The sequence below is a fragment of the Lissotriton helveticus genome, chromosome 4_1 (genome assembly GCF_964261635.1).
Source record: "Lissotriton helveticus chromosome 4_1, aLisHel1.1, whole genome shotgun sequence".
Taxonomy (NCBI): Eukaryota; Metazoa; Chordata; class Amphibia; order Caudata; family Salamandridae; genus Lissotriton; species Lissotriton helveticus.
In genome coordinates this window covers 2,117,059,400-2,117,082,217 of record NC_136063.1, presented here as the reverse complement: position 1 = coordinate 2,117,082,217, position 22,818 = coordinate 2,117,059,400, and the positions used below count along the sequence as shown (strand labels likewise).

Sequence of the window (22,818 nt, the reverse complement as noted above, 5' to 3'; positions counted from 1 at the left end):
GTATCCACAAGCACTTGAATAAATAAATAGAATTAAAACAGCATTCCTCTGATCGCCAGGAAACTTTGGGAAGTTGTTGAGTACACTCCTGCGAAGGTTTCTGGCATAAAAAATAAAAAAATATCGCCCCCCAGGGCCCTCCTAATCTTTGGAATACTGATGTATGCACAAGACGGAAAAACAAAAAATTGTGTATCCACAAGCACTCGAATAAATAAATAGAATTAAAACAGCATTCATCTGATCACCAGGAAACTTTGGGAAGTTGTTAAGTACACTCCCGCGAAGGTTTCTGGCATAAAATGTTTTTAAATATCGGCCCCCCAGAACCCTCATAATCTTTCGAATACTGATGTATGCACAAGACAGAAAAACAAAAAATCGTGTATCCACAAGCACTCGAATAAATAAATAGAATTAAAACAGCATTCATCCGATCACCAGGAAACTTTGGGAAGTTGTTGAGTACACTCCCGCGAAGGTTTCTGGCATAAAATATTTTTAAATATCGGCCCCCCAGGGCCCTCATAATCTTTCGAATACTGATGTACGCACCAGACGGAAAAACTAAAAATCGTGTATCTACAAGCACTCGAATAATTAAATAGAATTAAAACGACACTTTGAAATGTTTTCCATATTAAAATGAATACGTTTTGATAAAAATTATACAATGTAAATTGAATGTTATCATAACGAGTTTCCTTGAATTTCCTTTCTTTGGAGATCGCAGCAACGTGCGACGGGTAAGCTAGTATATCAACTCAGTTAACCATCCATTTCTGGATACCGACACTCCTGTTGTGAATTAAAAGGCTCTTGAATTTACTTTCTTTCTGGTGACGCGTTTCAGCAGGCTTTATCACAACAATGCCCCAACGCCATTTTATGCATTAAATACCATCACAAACCTTAAAGTGACAGTGCAATTTTGTTCACATTCTCGCCAACAGTAAAGTTTTTCAATGTCAAATACACATCAACAAAAAGTATTATTTGTTCTAAAATAAATGACATGAAATTGCACTGGTTTGATCAAATAGTGAGCTTAATTAACCACTCCAAATAAGATTTATAATAACGATGTTGTCATGTCCATTGACTTTGTCTGAAAGCAAATTTTGTGTCTAAAAAATCTGTGGGTAAATAAAACATATTTGGCATTAGGAGCAACATTAGAGGATCAACGTTGTAATACACCAAGCATCTAGTTACACATATCCACTCTGGTAACAGCCCTTTACATTATCTTTTTTCAGTGAGGGTTCGAATGTAAACATGTGCTCAAAAATTAAAGTGCTAATGCCCCCGTTTGAATCATTTTTTGAAAAAGTGCATAGGGCCAATGAACCCTTCTAGCATTTACTCCTTCTAATATGTAATAAACACAGACTTCTCCTCATAACGGGCCAATGCCCTATCACAAGAAATACATAGTGTATAAAAACAAATTTTTTTTACCACTAAATAAAAAACAACCTCAATCACTGAAGTTCTATTGCACCTACAGATAGTGCACCTATTGCTAGCAACCCTGTTGTCTTCCTGCCAGAATCTGAATGTATACATATACACATAAGTAAAGTGCATGTATCTGAATGTAAACATATACATATAGAATGCAAGTATCAGATTCTTGCGCAATAAAGTGCAGTATGCAGAGAAACATTGTTATAAAAAGCAATAATGAATTGGAAATATGTATAACGTTGCTAAAATAAATAGGTCAATGTTCTCTCTTCAATAAAAGTGCCCAGTACACACTTCATATTTTCGTTGGTACGTTGGGCAAGTGCCCCAAAGTGCAATGTGCCTTCTGTCTGTTACCATTAACTGCTCTCTTGATTCACCTTAATTCATCTAAAGTGCCCTGTGCTCCAATTTAAAACCATTACCTCATTCTCTTCAAATCGTTTTACGGACTAGCTATACTACTGGTTCATTTCATAGAAATCCTGAATTATACGTGAACGTGAGGGTCCTCTTCAATTTTAAGTACTGCGGGAACCTTTGTGTTGAATCTTAGAATGTATTTTGACTCCAACTTTCTCAAACAGCACTCCCTATTTCCTCCTCTACTGCGAATGGGTACCTTATCTATTGCAAAGTACTGCAAATTATCCAAATTGCTGCCCTGCATTTGCTCAAAGTGCCTTGCCACTGGATATGTAGGGTCTTTGAACGCTCAGAATAGTGCTACCTATATACAATTTCTGACAGCTGCATATTAGAACATAAACCACATGATCACTCCTACAGTGCAAGGATTGTTGGATTTTCCATGATCGATCTATTAGTGGTATGAACAATTGCATGATGTTAACTCCGTATTTGCAAGCCTTGCATCTCTGGCATTTAGTAAAAGCTCCCCTGCCCATAAGCCAAGTTCCACCCACTCTCATCTCTGGACTGCTGGCTACCAGGTCATCCCTCATCGACCTCGTCCTTTTGAAAAGTCATTAAGGGCTTCTTGTTCATATTTTGGCCGAAGACTTGGTCATTACATTGCAGTTGCCAATTTTTCTGGAATTTTTGCCTCACTTCTCCATGTTGGATATTATATCTAGTGATGAATCGTAATTCCTGTTGGGTGGCTATATGTAAAAAGTAGCGTATCCATCTCTGTAAGGTTTGCTTTGATTTTAGCTGCCTTTTGCACTTTCGCATTGTACCCTTGTGCTGAGAATCTTTGTTCTAAATCTCGTTGTGCGTGATCTAATAGTGTTGTTTCACTACAATTTCTTCACACACGCACGTTCTGAGCATAGGGGATGCTATATTTCAGATTGTTAGGGTGAAAACTCCAGGCATGTAAAATTGTATTACCTGCTGTGCTCTTCCTAAACACTTTCGGATGTAGTCTCCCTTGTTCAATGTAAACAGTAAGATCTAAAAACTCCTACTGAGCCCTGACTGATGTTTGAGATGAAGTGCAAATTAAGTTCATTGTTGTTAATTTTCTTCACAAATTCTTTAGTCAAGCCCAATGGTCCCAGCCAGATGATGAACAAGTAGTCAATAAAACATGACCACAACACAACATTCTCTAGTAGTCCTTCTGACCATGTAGATGGGAGCACCTGCTCCTCCCACCAGCCCATATGAAGACTCGCATATTTGTCCTTCATTTGGTGTATTTTTTGCACAAGCTGTATGTATTTTATCTGTCTATTTTTCTGATGCAGCTTCTTGGTGGTCTGACTGCTAGCTTGCAATTTCTTGAGATCCTGGATTACCGCTTCAGCAAACATATCTATCAAATCCCTAGGCATTACCAGGAGAAACATTGATTTGGGTCTAAATGGAGTATTTGGCCTCCCCAAAAACTTAGCCCCTGCTCCTGGATAAGCCAGTCCTCTATCTGGGCCTCTCTTAATACACTTAGATCTGAAATAGCTAAATTACCACTGTCTATTTGACCTTGTAGATTAGTTGGTTGAATCACATTTTTATTCGCCGAAAACTTTTAAAATTGTAGTTTCTTGATGAATTTAAAGCAATGTCTTGTCTGTACATTATCAAACTCAGTTGGAATACAAAAAGAAAGTCCCAAAGATAAAATTCGAGCTTCTTCCTTTGCCCAGCTTCAGGCCTGTTAAATTAATAATGTACACAGTGCTGTCTTCCATCATTTCTTCTTCTTCAGCCCTGTTGGCTGTTTGTTTCCTTTTTCTGCTGAATCTCCTGTTCTTCCTTTTCTTCTTCCCTTTTCTCCTCCTCGTGGATTCCTGCCACGATCCACTAGGGGTCGGAGGTTTAGATTTCGGTCTCATTGAAAAAAATGCAACTCATCCTCCACTGATGGTACTGGAGCTGCGTGCCTCACCTCCTCATTATTTGTTTCCACTTTGGAGCTCTAATCTGAACCTGAGACATCTCTTTGTTTACTGTCTCCAGTTGGTTTACTGACTTGTGATTTTTTTTTTGCGCCGTATATTATCAAATCTTTTTGAGAAGGTAAAGATCTACCTTCTTTGATAGTCCAATTTGTCTCTCCTGAATTTTGTTGCTTTCCGTTTTTTTATGGTCTGTTCGTACTTTTGTAGCCGCCATTGCATTTTTTCCTCAAATTTATAAATCGCCTCCCTATCACTCATTGTGCTTAGTTGTTCCTTTAAGCTCTCCATTTCTTTGAGGAGAGCTTCTTGATCAATGGTGGCATATTTGATCAATATTGCAAACATCCTCTTGGAGGAATCTGCACTATTAGCCACCCTCTCTTTTAACATTTCCAGGTTGAGTTTCTCATATGTGGTAGCTATAATAATTTGTAGTACCCATGGTACTCAGCCTACATCCAAGCTTACATCCAAAGAACGTTGGAGAGACTTATTTTCCCACCACTTGGAAATCTCCAGTTTATAAAGTTTCTCCAAAGTACACATGATCTCTTTGCTATCCGATGGTTTACCCGACGTTGTTCTACTGCTGCCTGCTCGGCATCAGCATCATTAAACAATTTCTCTACCTCTGTTTCCCTTGACCTCATCCAGTCCGTATTCATTACTGCACTTGCAATCCTGCCATTTTAAACCATGCAAATCTGTGTCCCGCTACACGGACAAATCCCGCTGTCCCTCTCCCCTGCACCTGTTGCAGCACATTGCTCTCCTCTTACAGTGTTCACGGAGGTCCTCCGACTCCCAGATCTCGGTATATCTTGGGTGGGTGTGCTCTTCCCGGCTGTGGGGGCACCTTCGCTGTGTATGCCAAACAAGTGAAATGCCAGTGGCGCGGTGCTCCTAAACACATATATACATATATATATATATATATAAAGAGAGGGTGGGAGAGCGAGAAACTAGATATATACCATTAGCCTTGCATACATCTTTGTGATTAATATGAATTTTGCTTACCTGACAGTTTAGAGTGAGGGCAAAGTTTTATTCGGGGTGGAAAAAAATAAAAACAAATTTGCATGTGAAAATGCACTTTTGCTAATTGTTTATGCTTGTTCTCATTATAGAGACATTTAAGAATTAGAATTAAATTAGAATTAAAGAATATGTAAATGCCTCCATAACAGTGTCATTGGAAAGTTATGGCTGTTGCAACTTCCTAAACTGTTCCCACTTCCTTCTGGCACATCTAAAATAGTTGCCAATGAAAAAATGCAAATTTTGAGAAAATGTACTCCAATTATGGGAAACAGCGTTTAAAACAGTGCTATTACATAACGGTCGTTACAACGACCGCGTTGTTAGTACGCGAAACCTTTACATCGCAATTCATTAGAACGACTTGCTGTAGGGGGTGCTTAGGTATTGGAAATTAATTCCAACACCTTCCCTACTGTTGCGCAAACTGGAGTAGGAATAGTAAATAATACTATTCCTAAGTCCAGCGCGCCCCCTACAGCAAGTCGTTCTAATGACTTGCGATGTAAAGGTATTGCGTACTAACAACGCAGTTGTTGTAACGATCGTGTTGTAAAAGCACGCGTTGTAATAGCATGCGTTGTGACATGCTATATTCTCCAATTATATGTGCACGCATGCATAAGCAGCTTTACAATTATTTTTTAAATTGAGCCTGATATCATCAGATCTACTGATTTAGCCACATTCTAGGATTTGGATGGATGATATCGCTGTGTCATCCAACATGTTAAAAAATAACAGATTTTTTTTTTAAAACACACTAAAATGTGAACACCGTGGTAAATAAACAGCCTAAGCTGCAAATGGAGGACTCGTTTGGTTCCGGAATAGCATTGATATAGAGACTCTGATATCACTTTGAAAGGGATATCTCAGTGTATTTATTTGTATTCACCTTGAGGCAGCTGCTATGATATGCTGGAGCCAATTCATGTCCATGTTCATCAGTCAACGAAACATCAAAGAATTGAAGGAAAAGGCAATTTTTGCAGAAACTCTATTTCTGTGCGGCCTCCAGCGATCATCTGCCTGGACTGCTTGGCCAGCAATGTAACCAAATAACATTTTGAGTCAGGGTCTCTAAGCCTCAGATACTGTGTATGCAATTCCTCATGGAGGAAACGCTCGGGAACATGAGTAAGCATGCTGGGCATTTTGAAGTATGTTGACTTCCATTTAGCCCAAGAAAACAAGTGTCACTTCAAGGCACATCAGCAGCAGAACTCTACCTACATTTTCCTGTCAAGTTGCATTATTTGGTATTCGATTTCTCAAAAAGGTCAAGTTACATTTTTCATCTCTTCTTCGTCTTTGAAGCAGATCTGTAAGCAAGCCTGTTTTACTTCCAATAAAATGCAGTAGCCTAATACAACCATGTTTAAGAGCTTAGAAATGAAAATATCTTAAAATATTGTGATGTTTAAGCGTACACTAGGTACTAAAAAGGCGTGAATCAAAGGATTCCTTAAAAACTTAGGAAAGCATGTAGTGAATCTGGAAGTACAGAAAGTAGACAACCAATATGAGTACATTTTAAGACGAATAGTAAGAAAAAAAAGATTTGCACGGCTCAGTACAAAAGAATTTTGAACTACCAGACATTTCTCTGCATCTGTGTTGGTGTAAATCCTGCTCTCTGCTGGAGATTGTTCAAAGTGCAATGCAAATGAGGCTGGTGGTCTCAACACAGCTAATGGTGTTGTTTCGATTGTGTTTTCCTCATAACTAAAATATAATAACCTGATTCACACACTTGACGTAAAGAATTAATTTGGGGCTTAATTGACGAAGTTAGTATAAGAATTGATGGAGATAATTAATATCTCTTTCACATTTGGAAGGGAGCTTCTCTATCAGAGCTGTGAGAAGTGGAGGTGTTGTATCAACAAGTGTGAAGATAGATTTCCTCACTTACCAAAGTGTGCAAATGATAATTACAGGGAGGTCTGATTGCTTCTATCACTTTCTATTGTGATCTTCTCTAGTTCAAGCAAAATAATTCCTTACAGCTTAGACACAGAGTGTTGAAAAGGTTGGGGATTGGACTGTTGTGCTTACCTGGTTTTCGTTATTTTCATGGATGGATGTTTCAAGACCACTCCAAAAAGCATAGCAGGGGTGCATAGGAACAAAGACCGAGCAGAGCCACCAGTGAAAGGCCTACTAGAATGGAATACTGAAATGCATACAGTTAAATAACACAACATCAACTAACTCAAGGACATCAGCATTTTTTTTAAATAATGGCAAGAAAAATAAGTTTGCAAGACAACATGACACATTGCAAAAAATGGGAACTAGACAAGAAAAGCCAATGCAGTTAAAAAGGTAGCTAAAAAACTGATGAGCACAGAAAAGCGAAAAGCATAAAAAAAATATTTTCTGTCATTGTAAAGAAAAGAGCAAGAACAGAATATCCTCTTTCTACTTCTACTGTATCACAAAATAAAACCGTGCAGAAACAGAGGGACAGTATAAAGAAAGGGGCAAATGATAAAGCCCGAAAAAATGTAAATAGGGCATGTGGTGAATTGTAACAGGACTGTTGACTGAACATCATCATAAGACCACGTGATTTTGGAGAAGGTTTTCTTTGTATGCATCAAAAGTAAATAAAGTTATATACAACATAAAGATGTACAATGTGGTGAATTCGTTCATAATCCTTACAGGTTGGTGTGCTGTAAAATATTGTACACAGTTTTATCCAGGAATAATTGTGGTTAATGGGTGACATTTGCCAACGTTACATTGCAAGAATAGTAAACAGACTACCCAATCAAAAACTACCAGGACAGCTTGGACAAGAATACATTTTTTCACATTCCTAATTTATATACATCTGTGTTTGGTGTGGTATTGAAAGAAAGACAAAGAAGCTTCTTGTAAATGTAAATGTAGTTGAGCTTATATAGCGCACAGCTACCCGCAGTGGGTTTCCCGGCGCTTGCTTAGGGAACCCTTCCTGATATTCCCCTGTGAGATAGCAGGGTATCCACAAGGTGAAAGTCAGGCATCCCGCCGCGAGGGGCCGTTGTGGAGATTAAGCAAGCTGTTGCCCAGAGTCGCAGAGTGTGAACCCGTGAGTCGAGGAGGCACCGGGGCGAGAATTGTCGAGTCCGTGGAATTTTTAGCCCAAGACCCGCCGAGGCGGGGATTGAACCCTGGTCCAGGACCGATCTCAGCTTCCGGGTCTGCCGCCTCTAACCCCTGAGCCACACTTCTCCACAGCTTCTTAGCTTCTCTACAATTAGATTTATTGTGACAAGACAAAAACATTCAGTTATAAAGAACTCCCGTAGTCATTTTGGTGTATATATGGATTTATAGGTAGCCGTAAATGTCCCTATTTATTTTATCAACTGATGCCGTAGTGAAGTGCTAAGGTGAACTATGATCCCTTTACAATTCTTATTGTGTGCCGGCATTGGAACTCTGTGAAATAATCATTGCACTCTTGCTGTTTTCATCCAGACAGATTTTGGAGAGTCATATCTGCCAAATGTTATTGTGGAAAATAGCACAGAAAAAAATTAATATTGATTCCACGTACTAAGCCTAATTTCTGTTGGATAAATATGGAATAGGAGCTATTTGAACTTGATTCCACTTTATTGTTTGGATCAATTAATTACCCCTTAAGTAATCTTGGACAACTAATACTCGAGTAATTCATTTCAGGATCCTATACGTTTCCCTTTTTTGCTTAATGTGATATTGTTTTCGTTTGTTATTCTTACCAGTGGTTGGCAGTGTTGCCTCATCTACTTTAAATTTTTTAATGATATTTTAACTGAGGAGTTCATCTCTATACTCTTTGGCTCTATGACCCTTGGCTTCATTATTTATTTGTGAGTGTTATTTATTCGCGAGCGTGTGTGTATGTGTGTGTGGGGCTGTATTTGTGGATGTTTGTGTGTAGACATACTCATACATAACTGTGTGTGTGCTTATATATGTGTGTGTGTGTGTGTGTGTGTGTGTATACTTACACCTGGCCCTAATCTCTTATACTTTCCTATTTTGTTCCATCATTTTTGTCGGTGATTTTGTTGGTCCCAATGTTTCTCACTGGTATTTTTCGGACAATATTATCATGTCACAATTTACCCCACCCAGTAAATACTTTATCTTGGTGTAATGGTATTTATTGAGTGTGATAACTAACTCACTCTTTAACCCCCATTATCAGGGCCTACATAGAGGCATGTATTAAACTTGAAATATTGGGCAATTTATTAGCTTTTATAAAAATTGTTGTTTACTTGTGGAAATGGGTTAATATAAAGCCACATATTAGGATACCATCATAATTGCATATAACTGCTGGAAAATAAGGTAACACAGGTTTAAATATATTTAATCAGAAAGAAGCTGATATCACATTTTCAATAGTAGATCTTGCAAAGGTTACTGAAACGGTCAGCACTTAATGGGGTTGACGATGGGGCAGAGTACTAGTACTCAAGGGTTGTCACGGAGTACTCAAATTCAAATGATACATGTAGCCTCCAGTAACAGTAGCATCTGCTTTTGGCAACAGTAGTTGAGTGTAAGCTCTACTCTCCATTCTCACTTTTTACAATCTTTTGCTAGCTTGGTCATTCCTTCTTCTGAATACTGAGCAGCAGAAATGTAATCTATATGTATTTAAATAATTTCTTGCCTCATTTCACATATTATTCCATCTGCCTCATGCATGATACTGTCCTCAAATTGCCGTTCATTGTCATCTCTCTGCCAATCACCCTATACACTTGTTTGTTTGCCACGCCTATGTTGTCACGAGATAATGTCAGTGAATAATTAACATTTCCTTTGACAATTTCCAGACTGATTCACAAAAGTACTTACGTGTGATAAAGTTACGGGTGCTGAGTCTCTGCACTCCTGGCGGATTCTCTGCACTCGTGGCAAAATCTCCGCAATCGGGGAGGATTCTCTGCACAGCTGTTCTCAGTGCGGAGAGTCCACCCTGTTTGCAAAGATTACGCTCCGAGTGTAAGGCTCAGCGCTCATAAATTGACTACTCATTAGTACCTTTTGGATTCAGGCCTTAACTTTAAAAAAATATATATTTTTATGACGAAAGTTTAAGAAACCAATAACATCTTTTTCAATGCAAATCAGTTAACTTTTAATTTACTTTCTGACTTTGGTCTTGTTTTGTGGCAGCAAATGGGACATCCAGCAGCCAACTTTCCACACCCAAATCCAAGCAGTCTCCAATCTCCACACCCACCAGCCCCGGAAGTCTCCGTAAGCACAAGGTATTACATTTCTTATGCCCAGATTTCTAACAGTTTAAAATCCAGTATTCTGTCAACCAATCACTTTAGGCTATAGATTAATTTTCACTCATATAATTGTTCTAGGCAACCAATTGTTTCTCCTATCCCAACATATCATTGCTGTTTACATAGTGGCATGCTACATGTACTCAGCACTCTACCTTCTCTGCCACAAATTAGTACAATAAACATCAATTTAACAAGACCGAATGCTGTAAGTGATTTTCTGCTATCTGCAAAGACATCTTTCTGTGCTTTTGAACATGTAGGCAACGGTTTAATATGTTTTCTTTCAGGTCAATTATCCTCTGTGAAACTGAAATAAATCATTAGTGATTAAGCTCAGATTCATTAATCACTGGTTTCTATTTTTCAATATTGTATTAATAATCCTGGAGGTAAACCAGATAATTTGATTTTGCCTTTCTCGGGTTTGTTTCTAATTCTTTTCCTTAAACTTAACCTTTTACCTCTTTACCAGACACAAGAACCTTCGTTTATTTTCTTGTTATTAATTTAGTGGGAGAGCCAATCACATCTTTCCCTCCCTACACTCGTTTTCTGTTAACATGCCTATTATCCTTAATCTTTAGATTGTACATGTTCCCAAGCTATTTTGTATTTCTTTTGCTTTTTCCCATTTTTCTACCTCGAGGTGTTGATATCTTGAGATAATTGAACCAAACATCCATTCACAAACGTTTTGTAGTGTCGAAGTTTGCAACTTTGAAACGCTTTATGATTTTTAAGTAAAGCTAAAGAGGCCATTCGTTATTTGGAAACCTAGACTTGAAGCTCAGAAATAGCTTAGTGATTTGACACTGGAACCAGAAGCATTGCCTCAAGTTAACAGACCTTCATTGGTCCATATATGCATACCCAACAGGCATAATGTCTTTGTTGAAGTCTACTATAGGGCAAAGATATCAATCGGGAGCGTATCAGAAATTGACTAATCTGCACAACATAAAAAGACCAACACTATGGTGGTGCAACAAGAAGTGCTCTTGTCTAAAAAATCACAGACAAAAAGTTGGAACAAGTTGGCTCTTAGGTGCCAGCATTATTAAAACACAGAAGCAAAAATGGTGATTTACAAGTTTTAAATAAATAGCTTGTAAAATATTTTAAGAGCTGTTATTCAGCCGACCGCAGACTGCTTGGTAATCTGTTTTCATAATTGCTTTTGCATATTAGTGTATGACACAGACTTTGTTAAACCAAAAAAAGGCCTGCTAGACACTTTTTTCAAATACTGATTTATTAGAAATTTGTAATACCTCACTTATTTCAAAAACTCACTTTGTTTTATGTGGGTTTGTCAATTAGAAAGTGTGGTGAAAGTATTCCTATAGGACAAAATAGTTAATATGACAATGACAATGGCACTTTATTTGTGTGATTTATAAAAACCAATACAAAAAAGGAACGATCAATATAAAAAGGATAATTAAAATTGAGTAAAAAAAGAATGTATGTATACAACTTAATCCTAAAACCACCATTTGGTGTTTTGATGCAGTAAATGTTGCTCCTTTGGCTGCACCGGACAAGTTTTTATTGGGGGCCAGACTGCATAGGGTCTTCCTCCGGATGAATTCCATGCTGTGCCATGGATGACCTGTCCATTAGGGCTTGTCGGACATGATACACAAACTTAGCAAAATTAGTCATGTGCTTCACCGTGGCCAGCAAATATAGCTGAATGACTGCCTCCTTTGCAGTCCGCATGCCCAGTTGGAGGAGAATGGGCCATAGATGCATTTGGCGGATTGACAACAGGGCGAGACAGCATAGTAAGACGTGGGCCAGTGTTTCACGCTTGTATTGGCAGAGGCGACACTCCGTAATCGCTGGTCTTACTTTCACTGAAGGATACAGGTGTTTTAAGGAAAGCAGGTGCAGTCTAGCTGCAAGAATCATTTGTAGGGCTTGCCTCCCCACCGGCTCTGTGAGGTGTGGTTTGAGGCCATATGAATTGTGAAGTGTGAAGGGAGCTTTGGGTCTCATGTAAGCCTCTAGCTGTCAAAGCTTCAATATCCAGTTTTCGAGAGCATGATCTTACTTGCTTTTTTATTGATGTTTTAATAGTTGTATACTTAATTATATTGGGGTCCCAGTTCTCTGTAGCTAAGTTCAAGAGGTCTTTGGCTGAGGCAAGACCGGTTGACCACGGGTTGCCCGGGTTTTTGAATATTTTGTTTATAACAGACTTCATTGAGTTCTCTGGGGCCACAGTGGTTAAGTAAAAGTATTTTGCCAGACTTGCGAGTTCTTCCAACGATTGTCAGTTAAGGTTAAATTCCAAGCGAATTAGAGTGTTCCTTGTGCACGAAGGAAGACAAAATAGTTTTTTGTAGGTTGCACAATTGATCTTTTCAAGGTCTTGCACCAATTTGCCTGGGAACGCCTGTATCGCGTAGTTGAGGGAAGATAGTAATTTTGCCCTCAGGACTCATTGGATAGCGTTGTCGTTGGACTTTCCAAGGTGGCGGTAAGTTTACAGATGGCGTAAGTAACCATTTTGCCTTTCTGCTGGAGCTTATGTCGATAAGCCTGTGGCCTGCCTGTTTGAAAAGGGGGGGCCCTCGGCCCCCCCGCACGCATGGCGGCGCGGCGACCGCCTCACCCCTTTTCCCCTTCGGGTCCTTCGACGGTGGGGGCGTGCCCTGGGGGCGCGGCCCACCGCCGATTGGCCGGCGCCCCTCCTGACCCGGAATCAATGGACTGGTTCCGGGTCGAGGGGGGCGGGCGAGAGGAGGGGCCACCCGGCCCCTCGGGAATAAGAGGTAGGGAGCGCCCAGGAGACTCCCTTGTCCCTGGACGCTCCCTCGCTGAACGTTGTGCCCCGCGTGCGGGGCTTCTTTGTTTTATTGATTTTGTCTTTTCTTTTTGCAGGTTCCGGAGTCCCTTCTACTACAGAATCTGCCGCGTGGAGTCAGCGTCTTGTGAGGGGGAGCTTTCCGGGGAGCAGTGACTCGCCGTGAGCCGGTGGCCGGATCGGGTCATTTCCTTCGTTACTGGTTCCGGTGTTCCCCTTTTGTATTTCAGATATCCGCCGCGTGGAGTCGGCCGTCTGGCGAGGGGGAGCTTTCCAGGGAGCAGTGACTAGCCGGGAGCCTGCGGCCGCATCGAGTCGGGAGCGTGGTTCGGGCCGGTTCGAGGTCCCGTAAGGTATTGGGAAGGGGGCGGCCCTGGGACGGCGCACCGATCGACCGGTGGTATTTTGGGCCCTGCAGGCAGCCGGTAAGGGGGAGGAGCCGCACGAAGAAAGCGGCGGGCATAGCGAGGCTGCAGTGAGCGGCTATTGTGGGGGACGATACCACGGTACAGAGCGAGGTCACGGAACGATACCGGCTGATTCAACCGCATATTTAACGCGGTATAGAGCGAGGTCTGTCCTGCTGAATTTTCATATCGCAGTACACGGAGAAGTTTTCCCGCCAAGTTAGTGCAGAGCGGAGAGGTTGTTCCAACGGAACACAGGCAGCGTTTTCTGAAGCTAAGCAGGGTCGACCAGGGCAGGACCTGGAGGGGAGACCCGAATTTTTTAGTGGGGCATATCTCTAAGGTGATAAAGTGCATTATAGTGCAAGTGGAAAAGTTAACTGTCTTATGAACTTGAACAAATGATACTGGACAACTGTTTTCTTTTCAGGACTGTTTTGAAGAGATAAAGCGTAGTGCCCTTTTTTAACTGATTATTCGAGACCGTTTTTGCAATAAGAGGCATTTGGATTAGGGGAACTGTTATATGATTGTGTTACTGAAGGAAAAGATATTTGAGACTTCATTACTGTTCTGTTTTTAATAAGGAGTGATAGTGAACTGTTCTGTAAGGCGGCCTTTGTCTTTTGCTATTGACAAGGGGGGTTCAAACCTCCATTGTATCTGAACCAAGTTCTCTTGAATGTGCCCTTGCTTTGTCACACGGTGTTAACGCATTTCTCTATTCCAGGCCTCTAACTACTTTATTGGTGCAAGTCATTGTTCGGAGAGGACGTAAGGAGACTAAACGCGCAGCCTAGTAGGGGACGTGATCACAGACCAATATCGCCGGCGAGTACACGGGATTGGTCGGTAAGAGGGGTACGGGGGGCTAGCATTCATCGCTCCTGGTGGCCGCCGGGTGGGTCTACATTAGGTTTACTCACCCCTTACATAAGCGGACAAGCCGCTAGTGTTGCGGTCGCCGTTGCATGGTGCTGAAAGCCCCCTGGTGACCCTCCATCTGAAAGGTACACACTGTTGAATTGTTGGGAACTACGTAGGCAGCGGGTAAGCATCATGCCGGGTCCAAGGGGTGGAAAGAGGGGGTCCAACATGGAGGCTATGATGCGGGCTATGATGCGGGAGATGAGCGACATTAGGCAACAGCTAGGACAAATTAAGGAGCGGGAAGCTCGGTTGGAGGACAGAGAGGGCGAGGCACCGGGCCCGTCCGGGAGACCGATCCGCAAGAGGGTGGCACCAGTGCCAAGAGGGGAATTTGTCACCCCGCAAGGGAAACCTAGGTCCAAAAGACCCAAGGAGGCGGTCCCCACCCCAGGCCCAGTGGATCCATTACCCGCCGCACCGCCCGCGGTGGTCCCACCCCCGCGTGTGCCTACACCCATTGCCCCCGTGGTGCCGGTGCCGGCAGGTCAACCAGTAGACGCTGGGTCTGCTCCCGCACCGGTGCCCACAATCCCGGGTACAGGCGGCCCACACCCAGCGCCCGCCCTGCCAGCTGTGCCAGGACCACTGGGCATAACCCCAGTGGTACCTGTAGTCCCGGGGGGTAATGTAGTTTCAATGCCACCCGAATTGTTGTCTCAGTTAACGGCCATGATGCCATGGCTTCAAAAAGGGGGAGCCTTCCCGAATTCTGCAGACCATGCGGCAGAGGCGGCAAGGTTCGTAGAAAAAATCAGATCGGCACCGATCGCCGACAGTGTTGCTTTGCCAATTTCTTCTCCCCTTGCAGGTCCAAGTGTTCCCCAGCTGGACGGAGTACAAGGGCAGCCGCCCCCGGTGCCCGCACTTGGTAAGGAAGTGGCATTGCCGCTCTTGGGGGACGGTGTAGTACCTTCCAGGAGCGAAAATCTAGCTCAACATGTGTCTTTAGCTGTTAAAGAAATGATTTGGGCTGACAAATACGTATACATCTATTCTTTATTATTGGATAATAGGGAAATGGAGCAGGCGAAAGCACTGAAAGAGTGGATGCTCCCAAGTGAATGGAGGGCGCAGTGTACTAGATTCAGGGTTGAGGAAAATCTCAATAATTGGATGCAAGCATGGGCCGTTTTCACTGCAGTTAAGGCTGAGCGTCCTCCTGATCTGCAGGCTGCATTGGCTTGCTACTCGAGCAGGATTGTGGGGTGGAGTCAGCAGTATTCTGGGGAGGCATGGAAGGGTTATGATGTAAATTTTAGGAAGGCATTGGAATTCAATAGAGCATTACCATGGGACTCGGTAGATTCCATGGCCTGGCACAAACAGTTCTCTGACACTGCACCTCCCCCTCAGTTCGGTGCGGGCAGGGTGTTCACTAGACCGCAGCAGCCCTTTCGGCCCCCCCAAACGGGTGAAGTACCTGGGAAATTTAGGGCAGGTGGGCCAGAGAAGAAAGGAGTGTGCTGGGATTTTAATAAACGTACCTGCACACGGGCCGCATGTAAGTTTAGGCATGCATGTGCCTCCTGTGGGCACCCCTCTCATCCAGAATCTGCCTGTAGGTCCAAGCAAGGTAACACGGGACAGAGAGGTAGGGGAAGGCCACTATAAGTTAGACACGTCACGCCCCCCCACTCCAGTGGATGTGGTGGCAATGATTCCATTCTTGAACAGATACCCTGACCACAAAGCGGCAACCCTACTCCAGGAAGGTTTTTCTAAAGGTTTTAGGATCCCGGCCGAGGGATACACAGGCAGCGCGCACTGTAGAAATCAATTATCAGTCACACACAATCCGGCTGTTGTGGCCGCCAAAATTGACAAGGAGCTTTCCTTAGGCAGGATATCTGGCCCTTTTTCTGCAGTGCCAGTACACAATTTTGTGTGCTCCCCGCTGGGAGTTGTCCCCAAGAAAGAGAAGGGGCAATTCAGATTGATTCATAACCTATCAGCACCGAGGGGGGCCTCACTGAATGATGCAATTGACGAAGGTATCTGTAGTGTTAAGTACGCCTCTTTTGATCAGGCTGTGACCTTGTTACAGTCCACTGGACCCGGGGCGCTGATGGCGAAATCGGATATAGAGTCCGCCTTCCGCCTCCTCCCAGTCCACCCGGCGGACCAACATCTTTTAGGTTTCACCTTTAGGGATAGCTTCTACATGGACAAATGCATGCCTATGGGTTGTTCTATTTCTTGTGCCTACTTTGAGATGTTTAGTTCATTTCTTGAATGGGCCATGAGACAGGTGACAGGCCACCAAAGGGTCATGCATTACTTAGATGATTTCCTCTTCCTCGGTACAGCGGGTTCTCAGGAGTGCGCACTAGCATTGCAGGAATTTTGCGTGCTCATGCGGGCTTTTGGGGTCCCGCTTGCGCCTGGGAAGACGGTGGGCCCGACCACCTGCTTGGAATTCCTGGGCATCGAGATTGACTCGATGGAGAAATGTTTTAGACTACCTAGGGACAAGGTGCGCAAATTCAAGACGTCGCTACAGTTCTGCCTCCGGAAGGAGAAGGTCACTTTGCAGCAATTACAGGAGGTGGTAGGGCAACTGAATTTCGCACTAAGAATCATCCCAATGGCTCGCCCCTTCTCTCGCTCCATCGCGCACGCGATGCAGGGGCTGAGGGAAAAGCACCACCGCACGCGCCTATCGTCTGAAGTTCGCCAGGATATGCTTATTTGGATGGCATTCCTGGAGGATTTTAACGGTAGGGTGGTCTGGCCCGGCCCGCTCACTACATCAGCGGAGTTAGGACTATGGACCGATGCGGCCGGCAGTGTGGGCTTTGGTGCCATCCTGGGGAATAGGTGGGTCGCTCAACAATGGCCAGAAGAGTGGAACACATGGGGTTTGCTCGGCAACATTGGCTTCCTGGAACTTTTTCCAATATGGGTGGCACTGATGGTCTGGCCCGAACACCTATGTAACCAATCAGTGGTGTTTTGGTCAGATAACATGACAGTGGTGGAATGTATCAATCAGCAGGGGGCGCGGTGTCCTTTCATACTTCGTTTGATCAAAGAAATTGTTCTGCGTTGCCTTAAACTGAATGCTAATTTTAGAGCCAAACATGTCCCTGGTGTGTTAAACAATGCTGCTGACGCCCTTTCTCGCTTCAAAATGCAGGTTTTCAGGGAACATCTCCCCACAGCAGACCCCTCGCCAGCACACTTCCCAGCAGTACTTTGGCAGATTGGTGCCCCAGATTACAAGACCTCGTGGTCGCTAGCCTAGCCCCCAGGACCAAGACGGCTTACGAAGGGGCGTTTCTGTCTTATTGTTCTTTTTTGGGGCCACAGTGGGAAGTGCTTTGGGCGAAGGAGGATGGGTTTGCAGCCTATTTAGAATGGATGCACAAAGAGGGGCGCTCAGTAGCAGCGGCAACCAGACATAGGGCAGCAGTGTCATTCTTCGCTCAAGCTAGGGGCTTCCGGGATCCCACCAATACCTTCACGATACGCAAGGCTTTAAGGGGATGGCGCCGTATTCAGGGACACCAGAAGGATAAAAGGAAGCCCATGGGGTTGGCCCGGCTAACAGCCTTACTGGGCACGCTGGTGATTGTATGTAACTCAGAGTGGGAAGTGCTTCTTTTTAGGGCGGCATTCTCCCTGGCATTTTATGGGGCACTGAGAATTAGTGAACTGGTGGCAGGATCTAAGGCTGACATACTAGGTGGCTTGCAGAAGGCTGGGGTGACGATAAGGGGTGACACCATGTGGGTGATGATCCAGAAATCAAAGACTGATCAAGAAGCTAGGGGTCACACCATAGTTCTGCGACGGGCCCCCGCCAACCCGTGCTGCCCGGTGAGGCACGTGGAATCACTCATGGGATTATTGGTCGGTTCAGTAGGCGGGGCGTTGCTCTGTCACGCCGACGGGAGCCCCTTGACCAGGTATCAATTCAGGAGAGTGTTCGAAATAGGGGTTACAAAAGCGGGTCTTGATCCTAGAGATTTTGGATCTCATTCCTTCAGGATTGGGGCAGCAACTGAGGCGGTGGCGGGGGGCCTCCCAGTGGAAAGAGTGAAGACAATTGGGAGGTGGTCGTCAGACTGCTATAAACGTTATGTTCGGATTGACATGCTATGATTACCTGTCACTCACGCTTGGTCTCTTTTCCGCTCTCTTACAGTTTCTCAGACCTGTTACGCAGGGGGGGAATTTGTCGTCGGGCACCGCCAATATTCATCAGCACGGAGCGGCGACCAGGAAACAACAACGAACAATGTCTGGATTGTTGGTCATTCTTATGTTAAACGAGCGGAATGTGTTTTTCTGTCAGGTGACAAGAAGGAAAGGGCGGCACAACTAGGGTTGAATATCACGTTCTTTGGCAGAGGGGGGTTGTGTCTTCACGAGTTTAGGGGATTCTTCCAAGGGCTGTTAGCACGCCAGCGGGCTCCACCGTCAGTGGTGATACTTCACCTGGGGGAGAACGATTTGGCAACACTGGGCAGGCGCACCTTGATTGAGGAGATTATCTCAACGGCGGGTTGGATAGCTAGGACCTGCCCCGGGTGCACACTAGTATGGTCACAACTAATACCTCGACTTCAGTGGCGGGGGGGCGATTCAGTCAGGGCGTTGAATCACTCGGTAAAGAGGATCAACACACGGCTGGATAGGTTGTTCCGAACCCCCATGTTACAGTCAATACCTCATGGGTGCATCTGGGGTCAAAAGTATTACTTGAAAGACGGGGTTCATCTGACAGAAGAGGGTAATGTCCTATGGGCTGACAATATCTGGGCTTGGCTAGAGGGCTGGGGTAGGAGGATGTGTCCTTAGATAGGGGCTAGAGGGGGAGGCCAGATCGTCGGTTAACAATACTGGCCTGTGGCGGTAAGGTCATTATCGGTGAGCACATATTTGAGGTCTGAGGGGGCGGGCATCATCCTATGGAGGTTCCCGCCCAGGGGGAGGAGCCTGCGGGCCACTCCCAGTACTCCAGGGGCAAGGTAATATGCAAAGGAGCGCGGGTAGGAGTAGTTCACGCTTTCCTTAGGCTGGTAGCCACCCCGCGCGCGTGGACTCATGACGCCATCGGCGCAGAGTAAGGGCCCTCCTTTAGTGGGTAAATGGAGTTTGGGGCGTAGATCGGGCAATTCCCGGGGTAACACTGCGCATGCGCACTTCTAAGGGGAAGGCGCCGCTTGTAGGACCTGACACCGGTAGTGACCCTGCCATATGGCCAGAAATGTACAAAAATCAAGATAGGATGTTTAGTTAAGCTAGGAACAACTTGTATTAGAGTTTTGTTAAGGTCAGGCTCTCAAACTTGTTGATAACGATTGTATAACTGAATGTCCTGCTGATTTTTGTATCTCATTGTTGATTATGCAATTAAAACCCTTTTTTAATTTCATACTTTAATAAATACGGCCGGGCGACTAGCGCCCGCCTTCCAAAGAGTAAACACGTCTCGTGTCCACGTTCCTTGGTGTTGGGTGCCGGATTGGGGGGGGGGCGGCAGCTAGTCGCTGACCATGTGAAAAGGGGGGGCCCTCGGCCCCCCCGCACGCATGGCGGCGCGGCGACCGCCTCACCCCTTTTCCCCTTCGGGTCCTTCGACGGTGGGGGCGTGCCCTGGGGGCGCGGCCCACCGCCGATTGGCCGGCGCCCCTCCTGACCCGGAATCAATGGACTGGTTCCGGGTCGAGGGGGGCGGGCGAGAGGAGGGGCCACCCGGCCCCTCGGGAATAAGAGGTAGGGAGCGCCCAGGAGACTCCCTTGTCCCTGGACGCTCCCTCGCTGAACGTTGTGCCCCGCGTGCGGGGCTTCTTTGTTTCCCACCCACCATCCCTTGGTACAAAGTTTAAGCAGCATTATGTCCGGTCTAATGGTAAGTTTCATAGGTATAGACCGCGGGAGAGAGTAGGTTGTTGTGGTATTTTGTGATCTGTTGTCAGGACTTTTTTCCCTTTGTAGAAAAATGATGTGTGAAGTGAACTATATTTGAAGATGTGTGTCGTTAGGCCTTTTTTCCCTTTGTAGATATACGTAGTGATTGTGACTGTGAGCAACATGCGTGAACCGAATCGTAATTTATGCCATGTGTCGTTAGGCCTTTTTTCCCCTTTAGCAATGCGTGGATACTGTTCTTTATTAGCCAGCGTAGTTGTCCTTTAGACTTTTTTCCATAGGTCGTCGTATTTATTAGGTATGGGGCATGCGGTAAGGTCATTATCGGTGAGCACATATTTGAGGTCTGAGGGGGCGGGCATCATCCTATGGAGGTTCCCGCCCAGGGGGAGGAGCCTGCGGGCCACTCCCAGTACTCCAGGGGCAAGGTAATATGCAAAGGAGCGCGGGTAGGAGTAGTTCACGCTTTCCTTAGGCTGGTAGCCACCCCGCGCGCGTGGACTCATGACGCCATCGGCGCAGAGTAAGGGCCCTCCTTTAGTGGGTAAATGGAGTTTGGGGCGTAGATCGGGCAATTCCCGGGGTAACACTGCGCATGCGCACTTCTAAGGGGAAGGCGCCGCTTGTAGGACCTGACACCGGTAGTGACCCTGCCATATGGCCAGAAATGTACAAAAATCAAGATAGGATGTTTAGTTAAGCTAGGAACAACTTGTATTAGAGTTTTGTTAAGGTCAGGCTCTCAAACTTGTTGATAACGATTGTATAACTGAATGTCCTGCTGATTTTTGTATCTCATTGTTGATTATGCAATTAAAACCCTTTTTTAATTTCATACTTTAATAAATACGGCCGGGCGACTAGCGCCCGCCTTCCAAAGAGTAAACACGTCTCGTGTCCACGTTCCTTGGTGTTGGGTGCCGGATTGGGGGGGGGGCGGCAGCTAGTCGCTGACCATGTCGCTGAGCCATACTCCGAGATAATTGTACGATTGTGTGCTGGACAATGTTATGTATGCACTTGCACTCGACTGCTGTTTGTCTTGTCACCTAATTGGTGAAAAGAGTGCTGAAGCCGACAAAGCAGATTTCAAGGATAATCTTTGATATGCCCTGTTAGTATCAAAGATTATGGTAAGGACGTTCCCTAACGCATAAGGAGGGGCATGTGAGCTGAAGCTGTGACCTTATTCTCATATGGAGTCTTTGCAGGCTCCTGGAATAGATTTTAATGTTGGAAGGGTTAGGTAACATAGAAGTTATCCAGCTGAAGTACTTCTCGTTCAATGAAGAAATGCAACGTTACCAGTAATTTATAGCTTGGGACTACTACCACCTTGTGTTCTAAGACGATGCCTTACCTGGTCTTAAGGATTGGCTCGCCATGAAGATAGGATAGAGCTGTGCTCGCCTGGACAAGACTAGCTAGCAACGTTTTTGAGGCATTGGGTCTTTCACTTGACTTTAGCTTTAGTGCTCACTTGTGCAGGATGCCTTCAAGTTGGGGCATGTAATAGGATCCTTCTCAACACTCAGCTATTAAAATTAAATGATCCGTCTTTGTGGGTGTTTGGAAAATAACAGAGGACTTACAGGCATAGACATAGCATCCATCGTTTTTTCAGATTAACATAGAATCAAAGGATTATCTATGGAAACCAGTGACCAGCATAGCTTCCTAGATACTGTAAGTTCACAAATCTACTAATATAAATTCTCCACTTCATATGAAACATTTGTGTAAATGGCTCTAACATCTACATTCTGAAAATCCCTCTGGTGAAAACTCTTCAACTGTGGATGTCTTTCCACAGCCCTAGAAATGCACTGACCCCTGTAATATCGGGAGTAAATTTGCATGTTTCCTGGGTGACACATCTGCAAAATATTTGTGATACCTAAAAACGTTTGTGATTGTGCATTTTTATTGCATTTGACACTCCCTTTTCTACAGAAGTGGTGGATTTTCCATTGTGGCCGCAACAATTTACGATTGATAAAACTTCATAAATACTTCCTTTCTGAATCAGGCTGTGGAATTTTCAAACACAATTTTCTTTTTTGTCCAACAAAGTCTATAAAAATATTTTGTGAATATGGCCGTAAGTGTTGTAGTCAGTATATAAATGGGCGGATGTGATGTCTGACGGCGTGGTAAATTATGGATGATATGGTGGCAATAGTATAACTAATGTGGCAGTGGAACAGAAAGGCATTGGCTTTACATTGCTATCTAAACGTTTTGAAGGAAAAACACCTACTTTTGGAATAGTACCAAATAATTGCCTTGGTACAACTATAAGTTTTCTTCCCCACCAAGTTTTCTGCATGTATTTTGTTCAGTTTCTCACTGTATGCTTACAGATAACTTGAAATGTTATGCACTTTAAAAAGCAGACTACTTTGGGCAATCAAGAATATGTGAGTTTACTTGGTTTTGCAAAGATACCCTCTCTTGGTGTTGGAAGCAAGATAAACACATTAAGATTGAAAAAAAACTATTACATTGTTATCAGAATGTACTTGGAGAATGCTGGAATCTTTCAAGCCAATCGTAGCGGCCTAATAATACATTGTATTTTGAAGTATGTGCAATAGAACTATAATAGT

The 22,818-nt window shown here is 44.2% G+C and overlaps 1 protein-coding gene across 10 annotated transcripts in view; it reads left to right on the top strand.

Moving 5' to 3' along the window:
• The window catches only part of DCX (doublecortin), a 358,719-nt gene that overhangs the window by 304,680 nt on the left and 31,221 nt on the right, over positions 1–22,818 (top strand). For 6 of the 10 annotated variants that reach the window (XM_078688805.1, XM_078688811.1, XM_078688809.1 and 3 more), the window contains one exon: positions 10,059–10,153. The exons of the other annotated variants lie outside the window; for them this stretch is intronic. In XM_078688805.1, coding sequence (XP_078544931.1) covers positions 10,059–10,153 — 95 coding nt within the window. The remainder of the gene's footprint in view (positions 1–10,058; positions 10,154–22,818) is intronic. 10 annotated transcript variants of the gene reach the window in all.